General features: G+C 42.6%; 1 protein-coding gene across 1 annotated transcript in view; it reads left to right on the top strand.

The window, feature by feature from the left end:
- Positions 1-3,903: 3,903 nt before the first annotated feature.
- Positions 3,904-26,132, top strand: part of MB21D2 (Mab-21 domain containing 2) — a 60,716-nt gene continuing 38,487 nt past the window's right edge. The window contains exon 1 of the mRNA XM_027884091.1: positions 3,904-4,130. Coding sequence (XP_027739892.1) covers positions 3,920-4,130 — 211 coding nt within the window. The 5' untranslated portion in view covers positions 3,904-3,919. The remainder of the gene's footprint in view (positions 4,131-26,132) is intronic.

Here is a 26,132-nt window from a genome sequence, read left to right as displayed (position 1 = left end):
AATTATCAGCTGCAGTGAAATATTCCAAGATGATGTATCTCAGGCTCCATATTATTTCTGTATCTTGTTCCAGTTAATTCTCCCTATCAGCTTAGAGCATCTGAATGAAATACACTGAACATCAGGCCATGGTTTGCCTGGTCTTTCTCCCTTGGTATCCTGGGCCAATTGCTCTTCATAGCTACTGCAGAATCATTTTGCCACTCTTAGGATGGTGGTATTAATATTCACTTGTTATCCAGCAGTTTTTTGAGAAAGCCTATGAGACAGCCAAATGTGAAAAGCATTTTGAGGTCTCAGGTCATGCGACAGAAGTGAGAACAGTTATTTCTTCTCTCTCATTTCATTTCACTATGACCTGTTCTATTTCTAAATGCTGGACGTCGCACTGAGCAGAAAAGAAGATAACTGTTCTGCAGGAGAAAAAGAAGAGGAAGTCTATTTTGCAGGAGAAAAAGAGGAATACTGTTTGAAGGAAAGAGATAACACATGGGAGAAAGGAAGAGTGCATGTGAGAGGGAGGGCACAAAATCAAGTGACGGAGAGAATCATTTTAGTAGTATGGGTGTTCAATCCCTGTCCCAAATAAGGTGAACGTAAGTTACTCATTGGTAAGTCTTGGGGCCAGTATGAAAGAGGCCATGGATTCCTCCAAGGTCCCAAATAATGCTCACAAGAGGAGCTTTGATGCTGCAATTTTTCCACAAAGAGTTCCGCTTCAGAAAGAATAAAGATTTAGTAGAAAACTCCTGGCCAACCATACTTGCAATCTCATTCTCATTTATTTGCACAAGTAATCCCCAGTGCTTGATTTACGTAAGACTTGAATTAACTGTGTATTTATTCAGAGATCTTAAATTACACTGATGTGATGAGGTAAAATTGCAAGCTGATGCAGTTTCAAGGGTATTAACAAGCACATGACAGCGTGGCAGATCCCACTTGCCAGTGAGGAACCCAAGCCCATTCAAAGATCTTCAGAGAAGGTGGTAAAAAGGCTCTTTCTTTTACAAGTGCTTTTCATGAAGGATAATTTGCCCTAGAACTGAGATGAGGCAGAGAGGTGTGATACCTGTCAGAGACTCTTGAAGAAAATTAAAACTGCTTGATTGATGCTGCTCTTGTTGAACAGTCTTGGTTTGAGCTCAGACACTAAATGAAGCACACTTTTGGTTTTGAGCAATTTCTGAATAATGACTAGTAGCAGGAATGAAAAAAACTCAGATGAGCAAAAGAATGGAGCAGTTAACATGTTGATTCAACGGAAACTTTCTCTAAATATGAAGGTGACTATAACTTCAAGCAGATGTACCATTAAAAAGACTGAAAACCCAACTGAAATTGGTATTGCTTCTGGCTTTAGCTGTTGCTGAAGTTTCATGTTTTGCAATAGGTGTTTAGAGACTTCAGGCAATGAAAGCTAGCTATGAAGTTATCACTGAATGGGATTTAAACCTGTTAAATGAAGAGGGAAGAAAATGATTATCATGTAAGTCTGTGGTTGAGAATGGGTGGACAGTTGGTGTGATCATTTGGAAGTCCACTGAAAGACAGAATCTGAGAAAAATGCTCATGAAGAGAATACTGGAAGTTCCAGTATTGAAATATGATGCAGCACAGAAGATATGGTTAGGAAAGAAAGCTACACAGTCCATGAAGCCTGTGGAGAATATCAGCCTGAAAAACATGAGGCAAGAGGCTTGGGGAAGAAAGGTGTAACTGGTATAAAAAGATCCATCTGCTTTACCAAGTGGCCAGTGATGCACACAGCATAACTGCCAGCGGTTCATATTCCGTGACGTGGAAACAAGGATACCCACACAGCTGAAAATGGTTATGCCAAGTACACAGGGGACTTACAGGTGTTCAGAGATGAATAGGGAAAAACAGAAGATCTTGAAGTTGGTTGGGGTTCAGGAGCTACTGTGACTTCTGTGGGAGCGGCATTATCACAAGAGGGAGCTGTCCGCCTGTATGAGATTGTCACCCCAGCCAAAAACACACTGCGGGGAAGCAGAACCGGGGCTCTCAAACTCTGAGAGGGGCAGGAGGCGAGAGGTCCTGAGTGCTCATATAGGCAGTGATCAGAGCATGGGAGGGCATGGGCTGAGTCAGGTTAGCAGAACTTATCACACAGGGCAAGCCACCAACACTGTACAAGTCTAATTGCTCTTCTGCAAGATCCTGCCTTATGTTAATGCTATCTGTTAATTGTTTTTATTTGTAGGTTTTGCTGGGGAAGGAGGAAAAGGAAAGGTGCTTGGCCAAAGTCAGACTGAGCTTGTGAGAGATTCATGTGACAATGCAGCTGATCACCAAAGCTCCAATAGTTAATGAAGTCGATGTGTGTCAGTCAGCTGTGAGCAGTGGCTGAACACAACAGGGCCTGTGTACCCAGCAGAGGGCATGTGCGCACACACAAACACACACACACACTTTCCTACTTTTACCTCTGGGTCATAATTTCTTAGATAATGAGCATATCAGAGCCCTCAAAAGCTGTGTAAGTGGTTACAGGACAAAGCCGGAGGCATCAGCCATTCTGCTTTGAGCAGTCAGTGTTTCTGTTACAGGATCCAAACCTACCCTTGATTTTCATTCTTGTTTCAGATAAGGTCTCAGTGCAGGAGGTGTTGAACTCCCATTTCTGACCAAGATCAGTAGTTCAGAGGATCTAAGTCACACCCCTAAGATCAGGTCTCAACACTATCATTTGTGTTTACTATGTATCAGGGAAACTAGCCTGTAACCTCTTCACGCTGAGCTTAGTTTCATCTTCCAATTATTTCTCTGAATTTCTCATGCCTGATTTTGGAAGACTCAATTTACCATAATCTGAGACTGACATGCCAGCTTTGTTTCCTGACAAGAATCCTGAGAGGATAATGCATATCCAAACAGTTTGCATCAGTGCCACAGCATCTGAAATGCCCTACAGAAGGCAAACGTGTTATATTTGTATGCTCTCAGGGAAGGCAGACAGACAGTTCTTCCATGATGCACTAAGGTACATAATGGACTGTGCTACATATGTTCAATGATGGGACAAGGCCATCTTCTCCAATGATGGGAGAAGACCAGGCTAAAGGAAGAAAACCACTCCAGGTTGAAGGCATTAAAAATACATATAGAAGAAAAGAATGCAGTCTTCTCGATGGGGGAAATGGACGGAGATCAGAAGTCTGGGCACCTTGCCACAGGCTGCTTGACCTCAGGCAAGTCTTCTGAGATCCGATTTCCCCTCCTACCCTTTGTCTATGCAGCTCCCAGGAGCTTCGAGGGAGGGTTGGCCTCAAGCACAGCAGTAAGGATACTTTACTTGGTCATTGCTCCTAAGCCATAGGGTAAAATTACTTCATATATATATATATAAGTGTGTATATACAAAGCAATTTTCCGGATACATTAAGAATCAAAAAAGAAAATAAACATAGAATGCCTTGGGAACATGTGGGAGGAGCAGAGTTCCCAGCCGGTTATTAATCCATTTCCACGAAAAAGCTTTAGCTGAAGCTTAAAATAAAAAAAGAAAAAGAAAAGAATTTTATCCCGAGCCATCAGTCTGTCTCCAGCCTCAGCACCCGCCCGCCGTGACGCCGGCAGCGGAGCAACCCCCCCCGCGGCCGCGGCGGCAGCAGCAGCAGAGCAGCCCCCGCTCCGCTGCCCCCCCAGGCTGCTCGGCAGTGCCGCGGGCGGGGGCTCAGCCAGCGCTGCCGCTTGTTGATATCGCGGCGGCGGCGCCGCTCCGGGCCCCGCTCCGCCCGCGGCCACCCCGCGCCGGGGCTCGCCGCTGCGCCGCCGCTCGCGTCCTTCCATTGCAACATTGCAAACCCCTCCTTTTTTTTTTTTTTTTTTTTTTTTTTTTTCCCTCCTCTCCCTTTCTTTCCTTTTTTTTTTTTTTTTTTTTTTTTTTTTTCGCATGAAGATGGCGGCGCCTCTCGCCAGCAAGGCAGGGTCCGCCGGCACCACCAGCAAGCCTCCTTTCCCGGAGCTGGATTTCCGATCGGGAGCCAGGGTGGAGGAATTGAATAAACTCATCCAGGAATTCACCAAGCACGATCAGAGGGAGTACGACGACCAGCGAGCCCTGGAGATTCACACGGCGAAGGACTTCATTTTCTCCATGCTGGGTAGGGCAGGGACCGAGCGGGGCGGGGATGGAGCGATGCCGGCCGGGAACCCCCGGACAGGGCTCCCGGCGGTGCGGCGTCGGCGGACCCTTTCCCCGCTGTGGGCGCGCCGGGCTGGGGGGCTCCCCGGTCACAGGGCGGGTCTTATCCCCAGGAAACTATTTTTTCCTGTTCTATCCAACTACCCTTTAGCAGCGGTGTATTTGTAAGCACAGAGGAAAGACTGGGTTGCAGAGCTAACCGGTGCCCAAGGAACACGCCGAAACACTAAGGCTGGAGGCGAGGCGAGCCGGACTCATTATTGTTTTCCCCCTGCCAACTATCAAGGCTGTAGTAAACCCGATTATTTTTTCTGAACCGCTTACTTTGATTATTAGACCGACTGATGCTTGAACGGGAGCATCCTCTGAACCGCCTTTCCTGCTTAGGTTGCAAAACTCCCTGCGAGTAGAATAAGTCAGATTGTGGCGGGGGAGTCCTCATCTGCGTGAAACTTTGAATTGCGGGCAGGGATCCTTACACCAGGGTGAAACATGTGTTGATCCTTGCAGAAATCACCTGGGCTCTGGCATGACTAAGGCTTCTTGAGAGTAACAGTGGAATGACTAACAGCTCTGATTCTCTAGGTAGTCAGTTTCTGATAAATATTTACCTTGAACTGACTAAGAAATCACTCACACGAGAGCCTTCAATATACAAAAGGATGCTCTGTAACATGCAGATTAGACCTTGAAATCAGTCATCCAAGTTTGAATCATTATCATAAACATTATCTCAAATATTTTTGCATGTAAGAAAACCCCATGTCTAAACAGCTGCTGTGGCCAGTGAATGGTTCTTTGAAGCCCCAAGGTGCACATACACCCTTAAAGCTTATTTGACACAAACCAAGTGTATGGTCTATATGTCCACTGTGAATAACCTATATCACTTTTCTCATCCAGAAACACAGAGAACTCTCCTATTGCAATAATTATTATTTTCTGTATAAAAGGATAGTCGCTATAATAGACCACTTCCTCTATAGCCATGAACATACCTACACTCAGTAATGAGAATCTACGTGTCCAGCTGGCTGTCTTGTAAGGTACCCAGATAAGTATAATTGCCTGCTCTATGGGATCTGCACAATTTTATGTGTATACTGCTTTTTCACTGAGAGCTGGACAGGATATAGCAGACTAAATTTAGCTTGAGAACAAGGACAACAAGTTGAAAAGTCAGTAGCATGTATATTTATAGTTGCTGTTATAAATATTTTCCCCTTCCCAGTTAAAAAAAAATAAATGATGTGGTACAGCCGTGATTGCATCAAAGCCTGTAGGATTTTTGTTATTGAAAACCTGATCCAATGGAAGTCATCCGCTATTATCTGATACATTTTTCAGTCAGGGCTTTAAATAATTGGCTGAGGAAGGATGGCTGGATGGGATGAAGCAGTGTGGAGAGAAAACAGCCGTAGCAACAGTTCAGGGTGTGTGGCTAGCAAGTAGAGAAAGCTTTGTATGATCCTGTTTAAGCATTAGTAGTCTTTGCAGGTTACAGGGACCACAACATTTCTTTCTGCCTCATGTCAGAGAAGGCAATAGAAGACAGAAGAATGAACTGGAGCATGCCTCGTGTTTCTGCAAATGTACCTAATGTCTTGGTGTTCATGAAACAGGGAGCCTTAGGCTGTTTAGAAATAACATAAATTAACGTGGTTGTCTTTGTTAATATAATGATTGGGAGATGAACCTTCTTCAATTTTAAATGCATAGGGTAAAACTGTGGTTTAAACAAAAGCTATATTTCTGTCTAAGTTATGCATGGTAATTTTTAGTAAGTCTTGTTTTTGAATAAAAGAAGAGACTTAATGACCAAGCCTGGGACAGAAATGGAGATGGAATGTCTGATTTGTCTGCATTAGACCCAGAAGTTGTGTTTGTGAATCAGATTCTTCTTAGCCAGAGAGGTTCTTAAATCTAAAAGGATTTAACTTACCAATAAATAGCTTTTTCTGCTGTGTCTGATCCCTCCCATATGTATTGCTCTTATCTTATCGGGTGATAATAGGAAAATTAAATGTAGCTTTCCTGATTTAATTACATTGGTGTGTTATTGGTGGATGAATGGTAGGTGAGGAGACCTTGTGCAGATTCTCAGATGTTTGTACTCTGCATGACTTACCCTCTAGGTCAGATCTTTGCTTTCTATTTGTATTAACTCTTTTTAATCTGTGTTGTCTTATCCTGGCTGTTAGCAGCTGAATTTAGGAAGATCTAAAGAGCTAGGTTAGGAGAAAATTAGGGAGAGGTACTACTTGTTGTGCCTTTGTCCAAAATCTTATGCCCCAAGCATTAGAACAGGACTGCAAATGAGCTACTTCTCTGGAGGGGGAAGTGAGTATTTTCTGAATGTGGGCAGTTCCTGGGCATTCACAGTCCCATTTACTGTCACGAAGACCATATGGTCTTACCAACACCCTACACTGAAACAACAGGTGTTTTTTGTTGCCTTTCCTGGGTAACTTCCTGTACTCACACTGAGCTGTGCCTGATAAATACTTGTCTCTTTGACTCAGGTATAACTGAGCTTCAAAGGAAGGGAATTAATCGAGAAAAAGAGTGGACAAAAGACAGTCTTCTTTTCTGGGCAGAGGGCTGGCTGAGAGACCAAGTATCTACCTGCCGGTCATGAAAGGAGCTGATCACTTATTGCCCCCAGGACTCAGTTTTGGTTTGTTTGGTGTGCCTAAAGAGTGATAAAGGAGTATTTCTGTCAAGTGAAGGTATTACAGTCAATGACATTTTAATTTTTAAAGCACATTAGGATGAGAGGTGCATAGCAGTCATATTAAAAACCTTTTAGGAGTACCTAACCTAGAGAGTGTTGTTCCTGCAATAAAAGTACTTTCAGAAAACTTCTCTAATAAACACTACCTGTCTCTTTCTGTTCAGCATCTGAGTAAAAAGTGCTTTAATGCACAGATGTGCTATGCTTAAAAAAGTAATCTATAATGCTATTGGGAACTAGAACATGGCATATTAAAAAACTCCTTAAAATTTCTAGTGCTATTGCTGCCTCAAACCAGCTCTGTTATTAGGGATACTGGCCCTAGCATTTTGCTTATTAACAAGAGAAAACAACAAGGAGATATGAATAACTACAGACTATATAGAGCTATTTCCTCCACTTCAGGTACACATCAGTATTCAGTCATCTAGAACAGTTCTCAAACTCTGCAGGTTGGTATTTTGTTTCCTTTTCCTATCATGAGAGTTCTCTTTAGAGTTAGAAGAGGGATGCTTAGGACATTTCATGTAGTTCTCCTTCCTCTCATTGCCCCTTCTCCCCCAGGTCAGGGAAAGGACTGGTTTAAACCAGTGCTAAAGTGGCCTTTTCTTTTTTTAAGGCCTCTAGAGCATCTTTTTGACACTTGCCTGGTTACTTCTCATTTCGGTGGTAACCACCCACCAGGGCAGGACACACTTTGAGAATCTGCAGCCAGCTACAACGTAGAGCTGTTGACAAGACCCCTAGAGAGCTTGTCTCAGCACCTGATACAGGAGAGGTGGTGAGCCTATTCTGAGAGCATTTCCTATTTCTCCGGTGTCAGCCTGGTGTTGGGTGTGCTAGCAAGTGTTTGTGATAGAGGCAAGTTTCAGAGTGGAGGCAGAGCTGGCATCAGCAAAAGATTTCTGCTGCCAGTACCAGTTTCCAAATGGCGTGAGTTACCCTGCTGAGCCCCTGCATCTGTAGCAAGGCTTCCAGCTGTTTCTTGGACTGATGGACCCCTAAAATATGTGCACTTGAGGTGCAGATTGCTGTGCTGAGAACACAGGTGTCCTGATAATAGCTTGCTTTTATTAGCGCCTTCTACAAGAGAAGAATTTTACAGTCCTCCCCTGTGCCCGAGGTCTGTGTAGCAGAACAACGTTGACAGTGTAACTGTTGTGTAAGTTTGTGCAGCATTTTTTCTCCCTTTCCCTACCTGTCATAACTTGCTGATGAAACCTATTGTAGATTAGATTTCAGGCATTGTTGGAAGTGTTATCTGTTTGTCTATGATACATCACAGGAATTCTCTGGTTTCTGTTGTATTGTCGAGCTGATGAAATAGCAACAGGGTTGGAGTGATCTCTCTAGGGTTAAGTCTTTTATGTGTGTTCGCCTTCTCTCAAGAGAGGCCAATCATGATAGGAGCACACTGTACTCTGAGGCCTATGTTAATAAAGGCTCCCTGCTGGCATTCCTTGTGCTGCTGAATGCATAATGCACAGCTGTTAAAAACAACCTTACTGTATTGCAGATTTCATTTCTGGCTTCTCTCCTGTCTCCCCTCCCTGCAGACCGCATGTTTCCGTATTTGCATTTGAGGCTGTGGGTCTTTCTTGGTGTTTTGTTTTGTTGTTGTTTTTCTTATGGGACAGTGTACTAGAGTGGTAAAGTAACCCTAGCAAGGCATTGGTAGCCAGAAGTCAACCAATTTCATCTCAGTGGGAATTCTGTCTGTGCAACTAGTTAAAAAGGTTCAGTACCCTCCTCTATCTCTTTGTTCAAAGGGATTGCTGTTCATGTATGGATCAGTGAAAATCCCTTGAAAATCTTTGTCTCCATTTGTTTTGAGATGCTGGTATTTCACTTGCTCAACTACTGTTTTGAAACATTAGTCTGTGATGCAAAGTATTTAGTGTAATAGCTAGGAACATGTCCTAAGGGCACAAATTCTCATGGCAGGCTTGTCAGGCTGCCCACCGCCTGTTCCTTCAGTCTGTGGAAATATTTGTAAAAGATTTGGGTGAATACTTGCCAAGCCTAATTATGCAATTATGTTTTAAGGACAATTTTATAATTATAATGGAGGATGGTAACCAGGATACAAGAGTTTTTGGGGGTTTGACTTTTCCTCTGTGTTTTTTTTTTTTTTTCCCACGTGACTTTGAATGAATGCTAAAATACTCAAAGCAATTCCAGTCAGAAAACCAGTTGTTCAACTTTCTTCTAGGCAGCTGGCTTCTTTTATAGATGAAGCTAAATTAAAGACAACTCCAACATTGCTCAGGAAGGCTGGAGGACATTTTTTATTATAGCTTTGCAAATCTGCAGGACAAATGTGTACTCAGAGACCCAGAGTAGCCCACAGTCAGTGTCCAGTGTAGAGGAGACTCAGATGTAAAAGTCCTGCTTGGACTTCTCAAAGGGAATCTCCAAGCTGTACAAGTTTTTTGGGCCGTGGGGATTGTTCGTTGTAATTTTTATTTGATAAGTGCTAGGTTCCTGCTTTGTCTGCTATACAGCTGTGATGGTTTGGACTTGGCTCCCTGCCAAATGCCCAACCCCCCAGTAGCAGCCCCTCTCTTCCCCCCTTTCTACTTCCCCCTGGGCAAAGGAAAAAAAACTATGCAAATTGAAGAACCCGAAAACCAAGCTAGTTATTTAAAAAATATATTTTATGTTAAGATGCTTTGTACACAGCAAACGGGAATCCAAACACCCCCCGAAGGGATAAAGAAAGGGGAAAAAGGGACAAAAGGAAACAAAAAGGGACACCGAATAGATATGCGCAATCAAACCCGAGAACTAGTAAAATAACTAGTAAAACAAATCTCACCACGTCCCTTAGAAAGCAGGATTGGCAGACACTGCCAGCACTCTCCAAGCTTCCACGTGGCAGGTCAGTGGATGCTGCTGCAGGCCTCAGCCTTAGATAAGCGAGACGAACGCAGGGACCCACTGTTCCCGAACTTCGGCAGAAGAGAAGAAGAGCGAAGGCTTCTCCTCCCTTCTTATTTATACCACGATTTATGTAAAAGTCGTATGGAATACTGGGAACACTGCCCCTTCCTTGGTTGCAAACTGGAAACCAGGGAAGGCCTAGATTAAAACTACAACAGCTGACACTGTTGTAGCTTTTCTTAGGCCTTGACATGCACGCTTTTGCATCTAGGTGCACCTTTAAGTGCATGTCCCAGTCCTTTTGCTGCAAAGATAGTTTTCCCAGGCACACCTCTGAAATTCTTTTTCTGCCCAGGTCAGACCCTGTTTGCAAGATCGGTTAGGTGAGAAGGTGCCAGGAAGAAATGTGGTTAAGGCCAGGAGATTAGCTGTCACCTCCAGTCAAGGGGCTTTCAGTTGCAAGGGCTGCTTCAGCATGACACTGTGAACAGTGATTGAGGTGACAAATTGCACCTCCAAGCATGTCTGTGTGAGGCCTTGTGGTGCAGCTGCAGGTAGAGGCTCTGCCATAGACTTCTCAACGCTCTCTGAGTTTAAGAAAAATGAACCACCATGGAGTCCATTACCTTTTTCTGCGTGTATGAAACTCACTTGAGAAGCAAGAGCTGTAGCTCATTTCCTATGAAAAGATAGGCTTAAGAGTTGAATGCTTTATGAAGGATGACATACCTTCGGAGCCAGGTTTCTCCTTAGCAACAGCAGGGATGGGTTAAGTTCCATGCCCTGAAAGAAAGCCATTAATTCTGCCCATTGGTAGCTTGACCTACTAGCCTCTGAACAAGGAGGAAATTCCTTGAGAATGACAGTCCGTTCATGTGTACAACATGCTGTATTATCTTTAGTCTGTCTTTAATTTTCCTATCTTTTATGTATGAAGAAAGCAGTAGAGTAAGTGGGGTTCTGGGGAAGCAAAGAAGGGTATCTGCCCTGGTTTTTTTCCCTTGGGAAAGCAGAGGACCTATTACGAGAACTGAAGCAGAAGGGAGCTTTGGACTTTGTATTCACAGAACATCTTTATTGAGAAAAGAGCAGTGTGCCTGTGTGGGAGCAAGGGTGAGAGAGCTGAAAAATTACCTTTAGATGGATGTCTCAAGTTATTTGCCCAAGTCTTGTCCTGATCACTCATAGTGTGATGTGAGTTCAGGAGCTGAACTGTAGCTTTATTGGAACTTATGGCCATACCTGAAAGGCTTCCAGTCTTAACTATGGATTTTATATCCAGTGAGAGTTTATGACTTCTGTTAGCACAAACCTCTCTTGCTGTCTGACTAACGAAAATATGGGGGTTGGCTTCCCACCCCCCCCCCTTAATGCAGCCCAAAGGCAGCTTATGAGACATTCAAAATAAATCTTTCAGCAGCAGCTGATGTTGCAATTGACAGATGCCGCTGTGGATTTTGCTCTGTTTCATTAAGAGAATTCCACTGTTTGCTTTCATTTCTATTGTTGTGTTGCATTCCCTTTTACTGTAAATAGCAATTGTCCTGGACTGAGTGGATTAATCTGTGCCTTAGTACTTCTGCCAACTTGACAGGTCCCTGAATCACGTACTTCTGAATTAGATAAACTTTCTGCAGCTATTTCAAAGCATTGTTTCAGTGACTCTCTGGTTTTAAAGGAATCAATGTGTGCTGTAGAATTCAGTTTGAAGAAGACAGATTCCCTGCTCCCCAACATATTGACTTTTGAGCTTTTAATAAACACTTGATGCTAAGTTACAACAATCCTGTTAATGCATTGTATTTCAGCTGTCAGACCATATGACTTTAACATAAAGTATTTAATTAGAAGATTGTTAATGCATTTTGTTACAAGCATGCTGGTGTCAAAAGTCCAATTTGCATACTGTTGAGTGGGGTGATTAGTTACTCTAAGGCTCATAATATCCATGTCTTTGAAACAGCAGTGGTAGCTACTGCCACCCACTCATGTTTAGGACTGTGGGTAGACATTTGCACAGCACTAGATGGCTCCAGCTTGTAGGAGAGGAGGTGGGTGGCAACCTAAGAAAATTATAGGTGAAACACTGAGTCAGGACACCTTAGACCACTGTTCTGTTTTGAACTGCCCCCAAATTTACATAGACTTGTGCAAGTTTCTGAATATAATTCTATGTAGTAGGGGCTTGATACTACCAGAAGCCTTCCTCAACTCCTGTGTTTCAGCAATCTGTGAAAGATGGAATGGTACTGGAATAGTGGAACATTGTGGTGCTGAGGTTTTTCATGATAGGATGGTTTAATCATGCAACCCTCTGAGACTGAAGATGGAAAGGGAAGTCTGGTCTTGAGAGTCTTGCTACAAATGGCGTTTAAATAGTGAAGGCAAGTAGTTGCTCTGTCATTTGGTGTTGATCTAGTGGCTTTGAGATCAAGTACAATTCAGCCTCTGTGAGAGAGATTACAACCTGACCCAGTTCTAGCAAGTAATCTTATTTTATACTGAAAGGGTCCCAAAGAAAAATGGGGGCAAATTAGTTTAAGAATGCATCCTGTCCATAGTGTTCATACTGATGTAATTTGTCAGAGTCAGGCCATGCCAATGAGGAGAAGGGAGCAGTTTGGGACAAAAAGGAAGGGTAAAATACAAGCCAGCCAAAGCTAGAAATCCTGTCAGTATAGCCATAAGGAATTGGCAGAGAATTTTTTTTTTTTTTTTTTTGATCCAATGACATTTCTAAAGTAATGGTTTAGAGGAAAAGTAGAAGTTTATGTGTGGGATGTCATTGGTCTGCCTAGATCTTCTCTACTGTGGCTTGCAGTCAGACCATGCAGAATTTCTTCCACTCACTGATGGAGTGAAAATTCGTAAATGATTTGGTCCAGAACTGCTGAGCAGCTAAAAAACACTTGTTGTTGCATCTGGAAATAACAAAATCAGTTCTTGCTTTACTGCATAGTGTATTAGGCCAAATGCTTATTTTGTTCTAAAATATCTTAACTCTCCTGTGCCTGTTGTAGGATCTTTTGACACTGCTCCACAACTCTCTCAAGGAAGGATGCTTTTATTCAGTGGTGCATATTTGACCTGATTTAGAAAATCAGGTGCTGAAGTTGTGAGGAAGGAGTTGTATTAAAGAGCTATCAAAAATGCTAAGACAAACATTGCAATTAGTTTCAGCACTTTTCCCTTCAGCACTTCTTTGCTTTGCATTTTAATAAATCTCTTGAAAAGCTAGAGATGCTTTGGGTGACTCCTCTTGGAAATGAATCCTGTGCTAATAGCTCTGGCTTTGTCTGACCCACAGGCACATGCTTGGAGATACTTCATGTTTGTTTTGTACCTCACTAATTAATGTATAACTTATTGGTAGAACAGCAGGAAAGCTGCATTTGCTGACGCTTCATGATATAATGATTTAATCCTTTGTGACACATTCCTGCTGAGTGTCAAAGCTGATAACTCTAATCTCTGTCCCTAGCTCAGTGTGACAGGAACCTGTTCTAGAGGGCATGTTGCAGGATCTTGCAAGCTCTTGTAGGTACTTAGTGACCAATTCTTGTAAACTTTTTTTGTACATGGTTACTCTTGAATGTGATTACAGGATTGCCTGGTGCACTGAGGAATCTGGGGTTGAGTGCAAACAAAGAGCTGACTGACTGCATCCAAATGAAATACAGCTTGTCCCATGAGGAGGGGGGAAATACCCTTGTCTCCTAAATACACATCCTGCTTTGCCAGCATTCGGAGTGGTGTGGTTATAGCAATTCAGAGGTGCCTAAACCCACTGCTCTTTGTTCTATGTGATTCTGAAGCCTGGGTGTGGATGCAGATCTGTACTCAGGGATAGCTGTGCAACTACTCTGCAGTAGTTAGTTCCTGTGATTCAACCAGCAGAGCTTGCTTCTCATCCAACATGGACTGTGAATTTTTTTTTTATTTTTAAAAAGTGCAGTTCTGCAAACAGAGAAGGGAATGTCACTGTAACAACACTTCAGGGGCTCAGTTGCCTTCTGTCTCTGAAATTTGCTTGTTGAAAGTTGCATACAGTGTGCTGAATGGCAGATCAGGTATTGATATTGGCCCCTTGATATAAGGCCCTTAAAGCTTGAGATGCTGAAATGTCTGTATTTCTTAGACAGTAGGACAACCATGTGCTAAGAAATCAGCAACTTGAGCAAAATAAGGGGAATGCAAGTCTCTCTGCCAGAGCAGCATGTCTCTGACAAGCTGAATTAAATGCCTGTGGTTTTTTTCCAATGTGCAAGCTGTAATGCACATCTAAGTGCATTATGGAGAAAAAGAAGCTATTAGAATTTGATTTAGTATCTATCAGAGACTTGGTTTTATCTACTAAATTGTCTGTAAAAGCTTGACCCTGAACCCCATTTTTCCCAGTATCCTGTGGTTTTTCTGAATGTGTAAAGTATGCACTTGAAGCAGCAATGTTACAGTGAAAATAACTCCTTTGACAAAGGCTTGAAAGATCAAAGAATGGCTGTGTCTGTACAGCTATTTTAATTGTCTTGAGGAGGGGTTCATAAGCACTATAGTAAAACTATACAAGCTATATAAGCACTTAGTAAAACTATTTGCACATTATCAAAGCTGCAGAGTTAAGGTAGCCTGGAAAATGGAAGTTAAAAAAAGTTATTTTGATCTTCTTAAGCCTGAATTCTGATTCTGAACCTGTTCCTGAGTTCCTTCAAAAACTAGACAATCCCTCTCACTCCTTCACCCAAGCCACATACAAGAGATTTAGAATCACCTTTTTATCTAGGCTGCTTCTTAACAGTGCAGCTAAAGAAATCAGTGTCTAAAAATCTGCTCTTATGCTGAGACCAGTCTTGTAAGACATTGCTTGTGTATATGAATCACTCTACTGTGTTGTGTACGTCATTGTATTCTCTACTTTTTTAACTAAACCTTTCTTTACCCTAAAACATGTATCTGCCTTTATTTTATTTTATTTTCTGTCTTACTTTTCCCCACACAGTTAATTTATGTGGGAAATATCTGCTTTTCAAGGGTGGTGTTGACAGTGCTTTGGAGTGGAGAGAGTGCTGTTGAGAAGTGCTATAACCTGGGTGTGGAGGTGAAGGTCTCATCCCCTCCCAGCAGAGCTGTTCCAGTGTGACAGTCTTCACTGGGCCAAAGCCAGCCAGCACTGTTCAGGAAGGACTGTAGAAGTTCTATGGAAGAGATTTCTATTTGAGGAAGACAGGAGTGAGGGAGATAAATGATCAAAATCTTCAGACCCACAGCATGCTGATAGACCTCCTGTTGTTCCTCATTCGTGTCTGTAAATGGCACTGGCTTCCGCTGTTGTGCACCAAGACAATAATAAATAACAATGCTTAGCATTTATATACCACTTCACAGTTTTCAGAGTGTTCAGCACACATTAACTAATTCAGCTGAGAGGCACATATTCTGTGAGCAAAGCTACTCTTCTTGCTGCCCAGGGGAACCTTTCATCTCAGCTGGGACAAGGCTTTCCTTTTTCCCCATAACTGGAGCTCTTGGCAGGAACGTTCTTTCCTGAAGGTTTCAAACCTTTGCATGTACCCCTGTTTTCACAGGAATTGGACTACTCCCAAGTCATATCTGGTACTATTAACAAAATTATGCAGAAGACTTGCCTGTATGTTCTGTGCTGCAAATATGCAGACCCACAGTTAATAGATTTGTGGTTTCAGAAGCCATTGAGTTAGCAAAGATGTAGCTGCATTAAGTGCATCTTTCTGTGCTTGCATAAGGCCTTCAGGGAACACCATCTCAGTGAACCTCAAGGCTCAGGAGGGGAATAAGCATCTGTCAGGTTTGACCATGTTAGATCATCACACCATGTGCTTAAGAGAACTGAGGATGTTTAGTGTCTTTGGTCCACTAGATCCAGCACCTGCTAGGCCACCAAATGTTATTTGGGGCAGGACAAAGCTCAACAGAGGCGTATTGCCAGGTAAGAGGTGTTTTGAGGGCAATTAAAGACATTATGCCTGTCATTCGTAATCCTGAACTCTGGACATGTTGTTTGGGATTCCAAACATGCACTGGCATGAATCTAATCTGTCTGGCATTTGATTCACTTTCTACTTTGGCATTTTGTGTATGTGTATAGAGCTGGTGAGAGGGAGTTTGAGGCATTCCTGCCTATATCTTTAATCTGCATAGGGCTGTTTCCACATTTTGTTTGGAAGAATAACACCTTTTTAGCATTCCATTAGAGTGACCAGAAGTTAAGCATCTTATTTAATCAGGTCATATAACATGTAAATACTGGTTTACCTTAGAAATAACTATTTTGTAGTCTTTGTAAACTGATGCCTGGTACTTCAGAATGGGGTTGCAGTTATAACCCTTTTTCTAATCTGTGACGTTTAGTTATAACTAAGTGGTCACACTTCTGGATTGCCTCTTAGTCTAACCCTTTGGTAACTTTCTGGTTTAGAAGTGGTGCCTGCAGGTCTGACCTGAAACTGATTCTGCAAGAACAGCGTAGATTATAATTTTCCTATAAATGATTGTATGAACAGGAACACCATTAGCCTCTTAGTGACCTAATTATGCAGGGAGGTAGCAGAACATTTTGAGATCAAAACTCTCATCTGGCTACAGCTCTCCCTTCAGCTAACAGTGCATAGGAGAAAAACAGCATGTTTCTTGCAGGTGATGATTTCTCTTTCAGTGGCTTTGATATCCTCATTCTGTGTTTGAAGGTAATGTGCAGATTGCTGGATGGCGTCGCTCAAAGTGACTGACTGAGCTGCTGTAGTATGTGAAGATGTCTCCAAGACAACTAATTTCCTGGTCAAACAGCACATTGGCTTCTGCCACAAGACATTTTAAGGGAGCTGGTGAGCTGAAGGAGCAAGACATTTTAACAGTTTATTATTAGCACTGTAGCTGGCAAATGCAGCTCAGTCTAAGGCTGAGAATATTCCTATTAAACACTGCAAATGAATAACTTAAAAAAAAAAAAGTTGTGTTATTTAACTAGCAAAGTGATTCATCAGAGAGCTTCTACAAAATAATAGGAAATAAATCCCTACCTTCAGGTTTTTTTTCTCCAGGTTTTATATGTGGAATTTAGGGACATGCTTTCCGTCTCATATTTTGTTGTTCAATGTCCAGACTTCCCTGCTATCTTTCAACTCTGTTTTTTTAGTGTTAGTGGGCCATATTTTTTCTAAAATATACCCATAAATCGAATGTTTGTTTCCATTTCTCTTCTAGTCTAAAACTCAGAAAGTTTTAGTGACTCTGCTCTGTTCTAAAGTTAGGATAATAAAAGCTTGAAGCATTGGATTTTTTCTCCCTCTTTTATCCCCTCCTTCCAGTCCCCTTTTTCTCTAGAGGAGCAGTGTTACTGGACAGGCATAGAGCACTTAGAAATATTTTTGTTCTGCATTTCAAATTTTTAACTTTTCTTCATAAAATACTCCTATGCCCACCCTGTTTCAACGTACTCAGTCCAAACCAAAATCAAATCTGCCCACAATTTTTTCTGCCTTCCTTGCAAGGAATAGCTGTTCTCCCTAGCTGAACAAACCCCACCTTTGTCTTCACTTTGGAATTAGAAACAAGCAGGCTTGCTGATTCCTGCTGCATTAACACTCTCCTCCAGCCTCACGCTGATGTAGTGGTTATCAGGGGGGTAGGGTGGAAGCTGATTGCTGCTGTTCTTATGAGACCTCCCAGGAGGCTGCTGCAGTGTGGATCTCCAGCCCCAGAGACTTACAGCATGTACTCAGGCTGTAAGGAGTGGAGGAACACAGGCAAAAACTGTTTTGTGCAATAGTGGGTAGCAAGAGGACACTGAGAGTGCTACACTGAGAACGCTTGAAGATCTTCAAACGGATGTCCAGGAGGGACAAGGGGCTGTATCAATGCCCTGAGCTCTGTCTCTTGGCACAAACTGAACCTGAACTCTGAGCTAATAACCCCTAAGCTGCCTTCTCTGAGCACCCCTGCATGCGCTGGGGAATTTTAGGAATGTGGACTTCAGCACAGTGTTGCTGCTACTCACCCTCTGTTCAGCTAAGAGCCTTAGAAGCTGACATGGGGTTGGTACTGCCACGATAAAGCCCCATTGTAGTTGTTTGCAGCATTCTTTAACTAAAGATTTATTTTCCTGGGTAAGATTCCGTTTAGAACAGCAGGAGTTAACATCAAAGAACTGGAGAGAGGCCTCTTCCCTTTCTCTGACACAGCACTGGGTCACACACCCTTCTCCCTTTACCATCTCCTCTACCAATCCCTTTGTTTTTAATGCATTACAACTTTAGTGACCGAAATAGTGAAGAGACTGTAGTTAGTGTTGTATTGCTCCAAATTACAGGGGCAATTGATCTGAGGAGGTAAGAAGAGAAAGCCTGTGGGCAGATGCAGCTGGCATCACTGATGCAAACTTCTCTCTTTTGATGTTCCCTGCATGCTGAATCAACCCCATCTTTAGTTTCCAACAACTTAAATTGTTCCTGTTGGAGGATGTGGGAGGTCTGCTTTTGCCCCATATGGGAGGAAGATAGGAAGCTGGTCATACAGGCCCCAGCACCTGCTTGGCTTTATCCACAGCTCTGTAAACTGTGTGTCTTTGCTGTGTGTGTCTCACACAACAAGGCAGCTTGAGTCTGGGTTTGTCTTTTAGCAGATACAGTAACTGGGGTAAAGGAATACACTCCTTTGTTAATCCCTGGCTCTGATTCTGGTGTATAGTTGAAAGTCCTCCTATTTGCTTTGAAAAGCAACAAGGGAGACAAAGGAAGGCAAAGCAATTTGTGTCGTCAGCATGGCAGAACAACCACGTGACAAGCGTCTCTGAAAGATCCCAACAGTGCATCTTGGAGTCTCATCCATACTCAGCACAGAGTTCCTACACATGCAGGGATTCAGTGCCACACTTGATAACTAGGCAGCGATTTAAGTTATTTGAGATGCTAAGTGCAAGAAACAACCTGGACCCAAATGAGAACCCAGTGTGATTCTGGAGGAAAATATAAGGTTATTTTTTGGGATTGTTGTTATTCTATTGTGCTCTAAGGAAGACAATGCTCCAATTTTGCACTATGGTTCAGTGTTGTTCTACTTCATTCCTCATTTCTTGGTCCCACCTCTTTTAACAGGCAAATATTGGTTGCTTGAGCACCTCCTTTCCTGACCCTGTGTCTTCTCATCTAGGTGTTGGACAAAGCTGTGGTTTGAGGCAGTTCAGGGCTTCTGTTCTCTATAAAACAGTTCCTGGTCATCTCTCAACAAATCTATTTCTTCCCTGCTTACGACCTGGCTTGCTGCAAATGTCTGGATAGGATTTATTATGCTCTGACCATAAAATTTTAAACTGCTTTTAATGGTAGATGTTAAATCACTGCTGCCCCAATTCCAAGCTCTGTGCCGAATTTCAGAATTCCTAGGAAGGCACTTTGCCAGCAACCTTTGGTTTCTGAGAAGGACAACAGCAAGTTCATAGGACAATGAAGAACTAGTTTTGTGAGGGACCTGTCTGGTGGCCAACATCCAGGCATCTGTCTGTCTGCAGAGAGCAGAGCCAGACAGACCTGGTACAGTGGGATGTGACCAGGAGATGTTTGTATTGGTGTCTGGGTGCAGACTCTCAGCTGGGACACAGTGGTTGAGTGTCTCTGCCCTTGCCTTTATTCCTCTTTGATTGAAGTATCTTTGACACAGCAAGAAAACTGAAATTCAGTGTTTCAGCATGGAGCTGCTTACAATAAGCTATTTTATTTTTGTACATGTCTAATAAATACTGAACTGTTCAGTGTTGTTACTCAATGTGGCTTTGTCCCTTGCTGCTGGGAGCCTCTGTGTAGATTTCTCTTGAGGCTGGCAAAATGTAGCCATGAAGTCTTGTGACTTTGTACAATGCTGGCTGCTTCCTCCAGTATGGCATGAGATGCACATTGTTCTAGCTGAGACTTGTTGTTTGTCACCTTTGCCTAGAGAGTAGTAGAAGCACTAAAACAGAATTTAATGTTTCTCAAATCAATTATTAGTCTTAAAGCCCTTTTCATCAACATGCAAAGACACACAAAGCTGTGGCAGGTGGGCAGGAGATAACTTTCTTGCCAAGGAGGGGGAGATGCCGCCTTCTGTGCTGCATATGTTTGCAGGGGAGGCAGAGAACCACCCAGGGCTTCCCACTCTCAGGCCTATGCATTTTACACAGCTCCATCTTCCTCACACTAACCCAGCATGGGTTTCCATTTCATCAACTGAGTACTATTTAGTGTGTTTTGCTGTAACCTAAGGCTGGACATCATAGAAAATAGTAATCCAAAACTAGGCTAGTGGGAATTGTTTAACATCAGCATACGAAAGACTGTGAAAAAATTCAGTATGCTGTGGCAGAGTTTTCCAGAGCTTGTTCTTTACCAAAACAGGGTAAGTCCAGTTCTTATGGTGTTTAAAACCACTGTTCATAGCAGTGCTTGCAATTATGGCAACTAGAAGCGATCTTCTCAACCAGAGTAGCCAGAAACTTAAAACTGTCTTGTATTTGATAATTTTCATCTTCTGGGAGATCTGTGCTCTCTAACTCTGTTAGTTATTTCACTTCTCTTGTGGTGGGAGAGGCAGACTATCATCAGTAGGGACTGGTGATCCTGGACCAGGGGTTTAAGCAAAACCACTTCCAGCAAGAATGCTTTCCACAAGTGGTTCTGCCTCTCTCAAGTTAAAACAAGACTGACTTTTTCTCTGCTTATTCTCATACCTGTAAAGGTTGAGCAGACCATTTTAACAGCGCTACCGTATGGCCTCTTCCCATATTAGAAAGGAAGGTGCTGAATATGGACATCCCAGTGTGCATGCGTCTGTCTGCCTGGACCTGTCCCATCAATTAAACAGGAGCTGACGTCATATTTGAAGGTCAGCTGTTTTATAACCTAATATTACCATTTTTTTTTTTTTCCTCTGGGTTTATTATCTCTCTCCAACCTGCAGCTTGGCACCATCTGGTGCAGGCACACAAGGGAGAAAGATTAGAGAAAGTAAAGCAGCTTTGTTCGCTTCCCCCATTGCTTCCGATGTACAGAGGAGTCGGCAGTCTCTTGCAATATTGAATTTTAAGTGGTGGGAAGGGCTGGATCCTGTTAGCTGTCTAAGAGAGGGAGAAATAATCTATGCTTAACAATGATCTGTCAGGAAGTGTCTCAGGATTCCTAAGGGACTTATTGTGGCCACCAAGTGCACTTTGCTGCATTTCATTTTATAGTTAAATAGTCTTGGGTTTTTTATGACCTGTTTTTCCCAGCACCCCTATTTTCCTTACCTATAAATTGCCAGAAGCACTCCTAAATAAGGTACACGTACAGTACCAACCCAGACTACAGTCGGCTTTGGAGGTGAAATTCTGTGAACATTTGGAAGTGTATTTACAGCTGACAGAGCCACCAGGCTGTCACTCCACAAGCATGTTCTGCCACACAGAGATAGCTTCCTCTTCCCTGGTGGCATCTGTTTGCACAGACCAAGGAGATACATATTTACTTGCCCAGCCACCGTGAAAATGCGCCAGTTGTTTCTGTTTCGTAGGCAGGGTTGGGTTTGCCCTCAAGCTTCATCCTTTCTCAGATCCTCCTTCCTTTTTCTCCATCCTTCTGGAGGTGCGATCACTTTCTGTCCAAACTACATAATGATTGTTTTCTGTAAAAGCAATGCTCTTTTCTTTCTAATAATATAATGATAATAATTCAGGAATGCTAATCTCCCCCGCCAGCAGGATTACTTGCAAACTAGTATCTTGTTCTTTGCTTCAATGTTGTAAATTTTGCATTCGGCTATTTTGAAACAAAATATCTTTATCCATAAACAACTATTGTATTTGGCTATTGGGAAGGGATGGCTAATTAATGGACAGTAGTTGGACACGAATATACAAGTTTAGTTATGAAAACATTTGACTGACTGATTCATGGTATGTACATGGCACTTTGTCATAAGGCAGACAACATGTATAGAGACTTATTTGTCCCCTTTGCTGCTGTGTAGCCTTCTTCTAAACTGTACTTTTTGTCAGGTCAAGGACACTTTGTCCAAATGCCTAATTTTGGAGAGATGGTAAACTTAGGGCTTTTGGGAATGTTTACTTTTAGTTTTACTCTTTTAAGAAAAAAATATTTTCTAGCCTCTACCATTATATACAGAATCTTGAACTAACAACAGTAGAAGAGAAGATTTATTTAGAAATAAGGAGGGAGCACTGGGGTTTCCAGTGCTTTAGGTTTATCTCCAATTTGTAATAGAAAGATGTTTGTCTCCTTTTACATGTTCTGATGCAGTTTTTTCCACTGTAGTCTTTGAGGTTGGAATTGGACTTTTTCCCCTCCTAAATCATTGTAATATATGATGTCTCCTCAACATTTGATTCATCTTTTCGTGTCCCCAGCATCTTGATTTATACGTGGTTCTCCCTGGGGAAGATTCATAGTAAATGGAGCAATGGTTCTTGCATTTCTTGACAGGTTTTAGGTTTGTGAAGTGTACTTTTCCAAGTACTGAGACAAACTTAAGTCTCAGCACAAAAAAGTAAAGAGTTAAGAAGACAGGTGCACACAACAGAGGGCCTGACCAAGTCACCACAGTATTCTTAATGTGGATCTTTGTCTCTTCGAACTCATTTGCAGATTAACTCTGAAACTAGTTATGTCCTGTTAATTGCCTAGAAAGGTGTTTATTCCTCCCCCCCCCCCCTTTTATTTTTAAGACCAATCTTGAAGTAATTTTAATCACTCACAGCAGTTTACAGCACATTTTGTTTCCATTCCAGACTGGCTCAGTTTTTTTCTATACTTAAGCAGTACCTAAATGAAAAAAAAACCCAAAACCAAACCTTCTTTGTGGTAATTTGCCATGAGGGAAGACTAGATCTATGATATAATGAAATGGCATTTGAGGAGAGAGAAGGAAAACACATAGAAGGTTTCACTCATTTTTTTTTTGCAAATTTGCTTAGTTGATTGTAGTGCCCAAGAGAAAAAGAAGGATGATTTTTTTTGTTATTGTTCAGATCATAATGTGCCTTTACAACCTAAAATGCTCCTACACATATCATTTTTTGTGCTTCTAATGCTTTCTCCAAAAAGACCTGTCCCTTCCCTTTTCAAGGACAGTATAAGACAGCAGTGCTTGGCTTGGATCATTGTGAAATCCTCTTATCTGCCTGTTCTCACTTTATTTTTCTTCCAACTCTTGTCTTTGTTGGCACTGAGAATATGAAGCAAAGGTTGACGAGGGCAAAACTTAAGTTTTGGTCACTCTCTACCTTAATTCTTTGCAGCTTTTCTTCAAGGAGGACTGTGAGAGAGCAAAGCTATTAAATCCTTCTCTTTAATTTGTTTTTTCTCTCTGTCCCAATGCAGCAAGGAGTTTTAATCTGCCTCTTGAAGAGCTCAGTCACTGATCTGAAATGCTATGCTGTGCCTGGTGGTGCTGAGTACTCTGCAAGGAGCTCAGATTCCTCCATCCCTTAGTCTTTTCTTCTGGATTCCAGAAGATGCATACATGTTATGATTACAATAGGCGAGGTTGTACATGCCACATTGCCACATGTCAGGCTTCAGAAAAGAGGCAACATGATAGCTGAGTTTGCTACCCAAGATTTCTGTCGTGGAAGAATGTCCTGTGATGGACATCTTCATGTATCTCCTGGTGCTGTGGCCAGAGAGGCACCCACACTGTCTTGGTGATGTCTTGGTAGGAAATGAACCAGCAGTACATCTCCTATGCATCCAGCAAAGCCATCCCACAAGGGTCAGGTTAATGGTGGCAACAATACTCTAAACCACCTTTTCATGTTGAAACAGAGGCTTTTTGGTTTCTATTGCTAGTACCTCTAGGAGTTCTCAGTTAAGAACAGAGCCCTGTAGTACTCAAGTCTGTGAAAAGATTAATGGAAAACTGCAATCTTACTTTGAAGATGTTTTCAAGATATAAGTAACAGCAGCATTTTAAGTAGTCCTGTGCCTTCTGCTACTTTGTTAACTTTCACTTTCACTGGATTGTATTAACCATTGAATGGACTTCTTGCTGTTGCTTGGATTTTTGTTTCTCTTTGCATCTCAGCAAAAATCCCTGCTGATCATCCCTGAGGGTTTGTCTTATTTGTTTCTGGAAGTTCCCCTGTTGAGGAGTTTGGCAGGGATTTGCTCACTGTCTCTAGTAATAAACATGATTTAGTGAGTTATGGAGAATAAACTGGATTGATTTCCCTTTTGGAGTCTGGACTAGAAAAGCTGGTTTGCTTGGTCTGCTGTATGCTCAAGGCCACAACCCAAGCTGCTATCAATTTTACCTTCTCCTCCTGTGAGGAGCTAAAGAAAAGATGCTTTCCAGATCATGTGTGTGAGACAGATGTGTCTTATATTACTAGATGATTCAGCTAAGACTGCTGCCAAAACATTTTCCAGAACTCTCAGCGGGCAATCAGGTTGAGAAATAACTTGATAGAAATGCTGGGCTGGCTCTGCCATCCGTGTCTGTAACTGCACCCATGTCAGGTACAGTTCCCTTTGCTGTAGCAAAGGTCCAGCAGAGTGATGGGATGAGGAGTGCACACAGAGGTCTTGTTCCATGAGAGCAGGGAAACATGGGAGATGTGTGTCCAGAATCGGGTGCTGCCAGCCTGGGAGCCTGAAAGGAATACAGAAATACCTTTGCAATAGGCTTAGTTAATGTGTGGAGGTGCTTACTAATAGCCTGTGGCCAAATTACACAGTGCTTCTCCCACTCCAAATGTTCCTTTACAGTCAAATACCATCAGCATACAGATCATTGGGGCCTTCTTGGCCAAATGTATTTTCTTCCCCCTTCTGCTGAGATGGAGAAAATTCTGTTCTGATAAATAATAATGTGATTAGCTCATGTATTTTTGCCATTGTAGTCACACTTGGCAGACTCTCAGAAAGCCACTGAAATGAGCTTTTCTGAGGCTATATGTATACATAGACTCATGCCAGAGATGGGACTGGGCAGTTGCCTGAAAGTCTGACACTCTTAAAGCCCACTTGTTTGTTTAAAACTTATATGTATTTAGATTGAGATGAATGAGCTGAAGTGCTTGATCAAATTCAGTCAGTATGTCTTAACAGCACAGCTCTTTGGACCTTACTGCTGATACAAATTGGAGAACTTTAACCCTAAATCAGGTTAAATGCTTATACATGGGTGAAGTCCAGGGGAAGTGTGCTGATGGTGGGGCCTGGGGAATACAGCCCAAAGCGCAGAAACTGGCTCTTTTATAACCCATAATAGGGAAGTCTTAATCTCGACTGCTGAACCAGGCATGGTTTTACTGCACAGAGGGCATTCATGGTGAATACCAAGTAGCAAGTCTTCACACTGGAGAGTGTGGATTCTATAGTGTTGTGTCTATGACAACCAGAAAATACATTTATGCGGAATGATTGCAGGGTACCAGCAGCCAGAACACGGGGTACTAGTCGCCTTACTCATGGGTGCATCAAAGGAAAGGAATGTCTACAAGTGGTGGCAGGGATTGTCTCCTCTCCATGTTCCCAGAAAACCTTCAGCTCCATTAGTCTTCTGCTGAAATATGTATGACATTCTACCTTAATAAAGAGAACTAACTATAGGAACTGAGGATTTTTTTCTGAGACTGCTGAGTCAGGAGGGGGCGGAGATGAGAAACTCGAGATTGTCATTCTGTTCCCATGGGAAAGCAGTTCACAGCTTGGCACAATAGTTACTCTCAGTATCTGTCCTCTGGGAGCTCACTCTATGGTTTAGCAACCTTACCTGCCTTCCCTTAGAAATCAGGATGCCTCCATATTGCTGCAGGGGTCTGGGCCGTGGTCTATAAACAGATCTCCCGTGCCAGTGAGTAGAGCAACCAGTCTCTGCACAATGCCACTGGTACAGCTCCTGGTAATTTGAAAGAGGTCAAGTGTGGTGTGCTTAGGCTACTGCACACTGTTTTATGTAATCTTGGTATTCCGTGGGAGATGGTGATCCTTTAAACGGTGGTACTCCCCACACTTTGTGCCTCTGGAGTCCAGCTGCCTGGAGAGGGACCAGTGTTTGCACACCCTGGCTTGTCTCTTTCTATGTAATTATTAAATAAGGTAGCTGGGGCCCCAGCTGTGCTTCTCTGGTTTCTTTTGTGTTTAAGGTTGTCTGTTCTCTCTCCAGCCACTGGAGATTTCTTGCAGCTCAAAGTGCAGGGGCTGGTGCTTTCAAAGCAGGAGGCTCAATGTCCTTTCCGGTTAGTAAGGGCAGGCTCTGTCAGCAAATCTTTCCAAGATACTTGTACTTTTTTTCCAGGAAGACTCTTTCCTACCTTTGCCTGTGTCTGAGCAAAAGGCGTCA

Source organism: Empidonax traillii, unplaced genomic scaffold (genome assembly GCF_003031625.1).
Source record: "Empidonax traillii isolate 1590-97213 ecotype Southwest subspecies unplaced genomic scaffold, ASM303162v1 scaffold138:size3245559, whole genome shotgun sequence".
Lineage (NCBI taxonomy): Eukaryota > Metazoa > Chordata > Aves > Passeriformes > Tyrannidae > Empidonax > Empidonax traillii.
The sequence above is the reverse complement of the archived record's forward strand: the minus strand, read 5'-3'. Positions and strand labels throughout refer to the sequence as shown.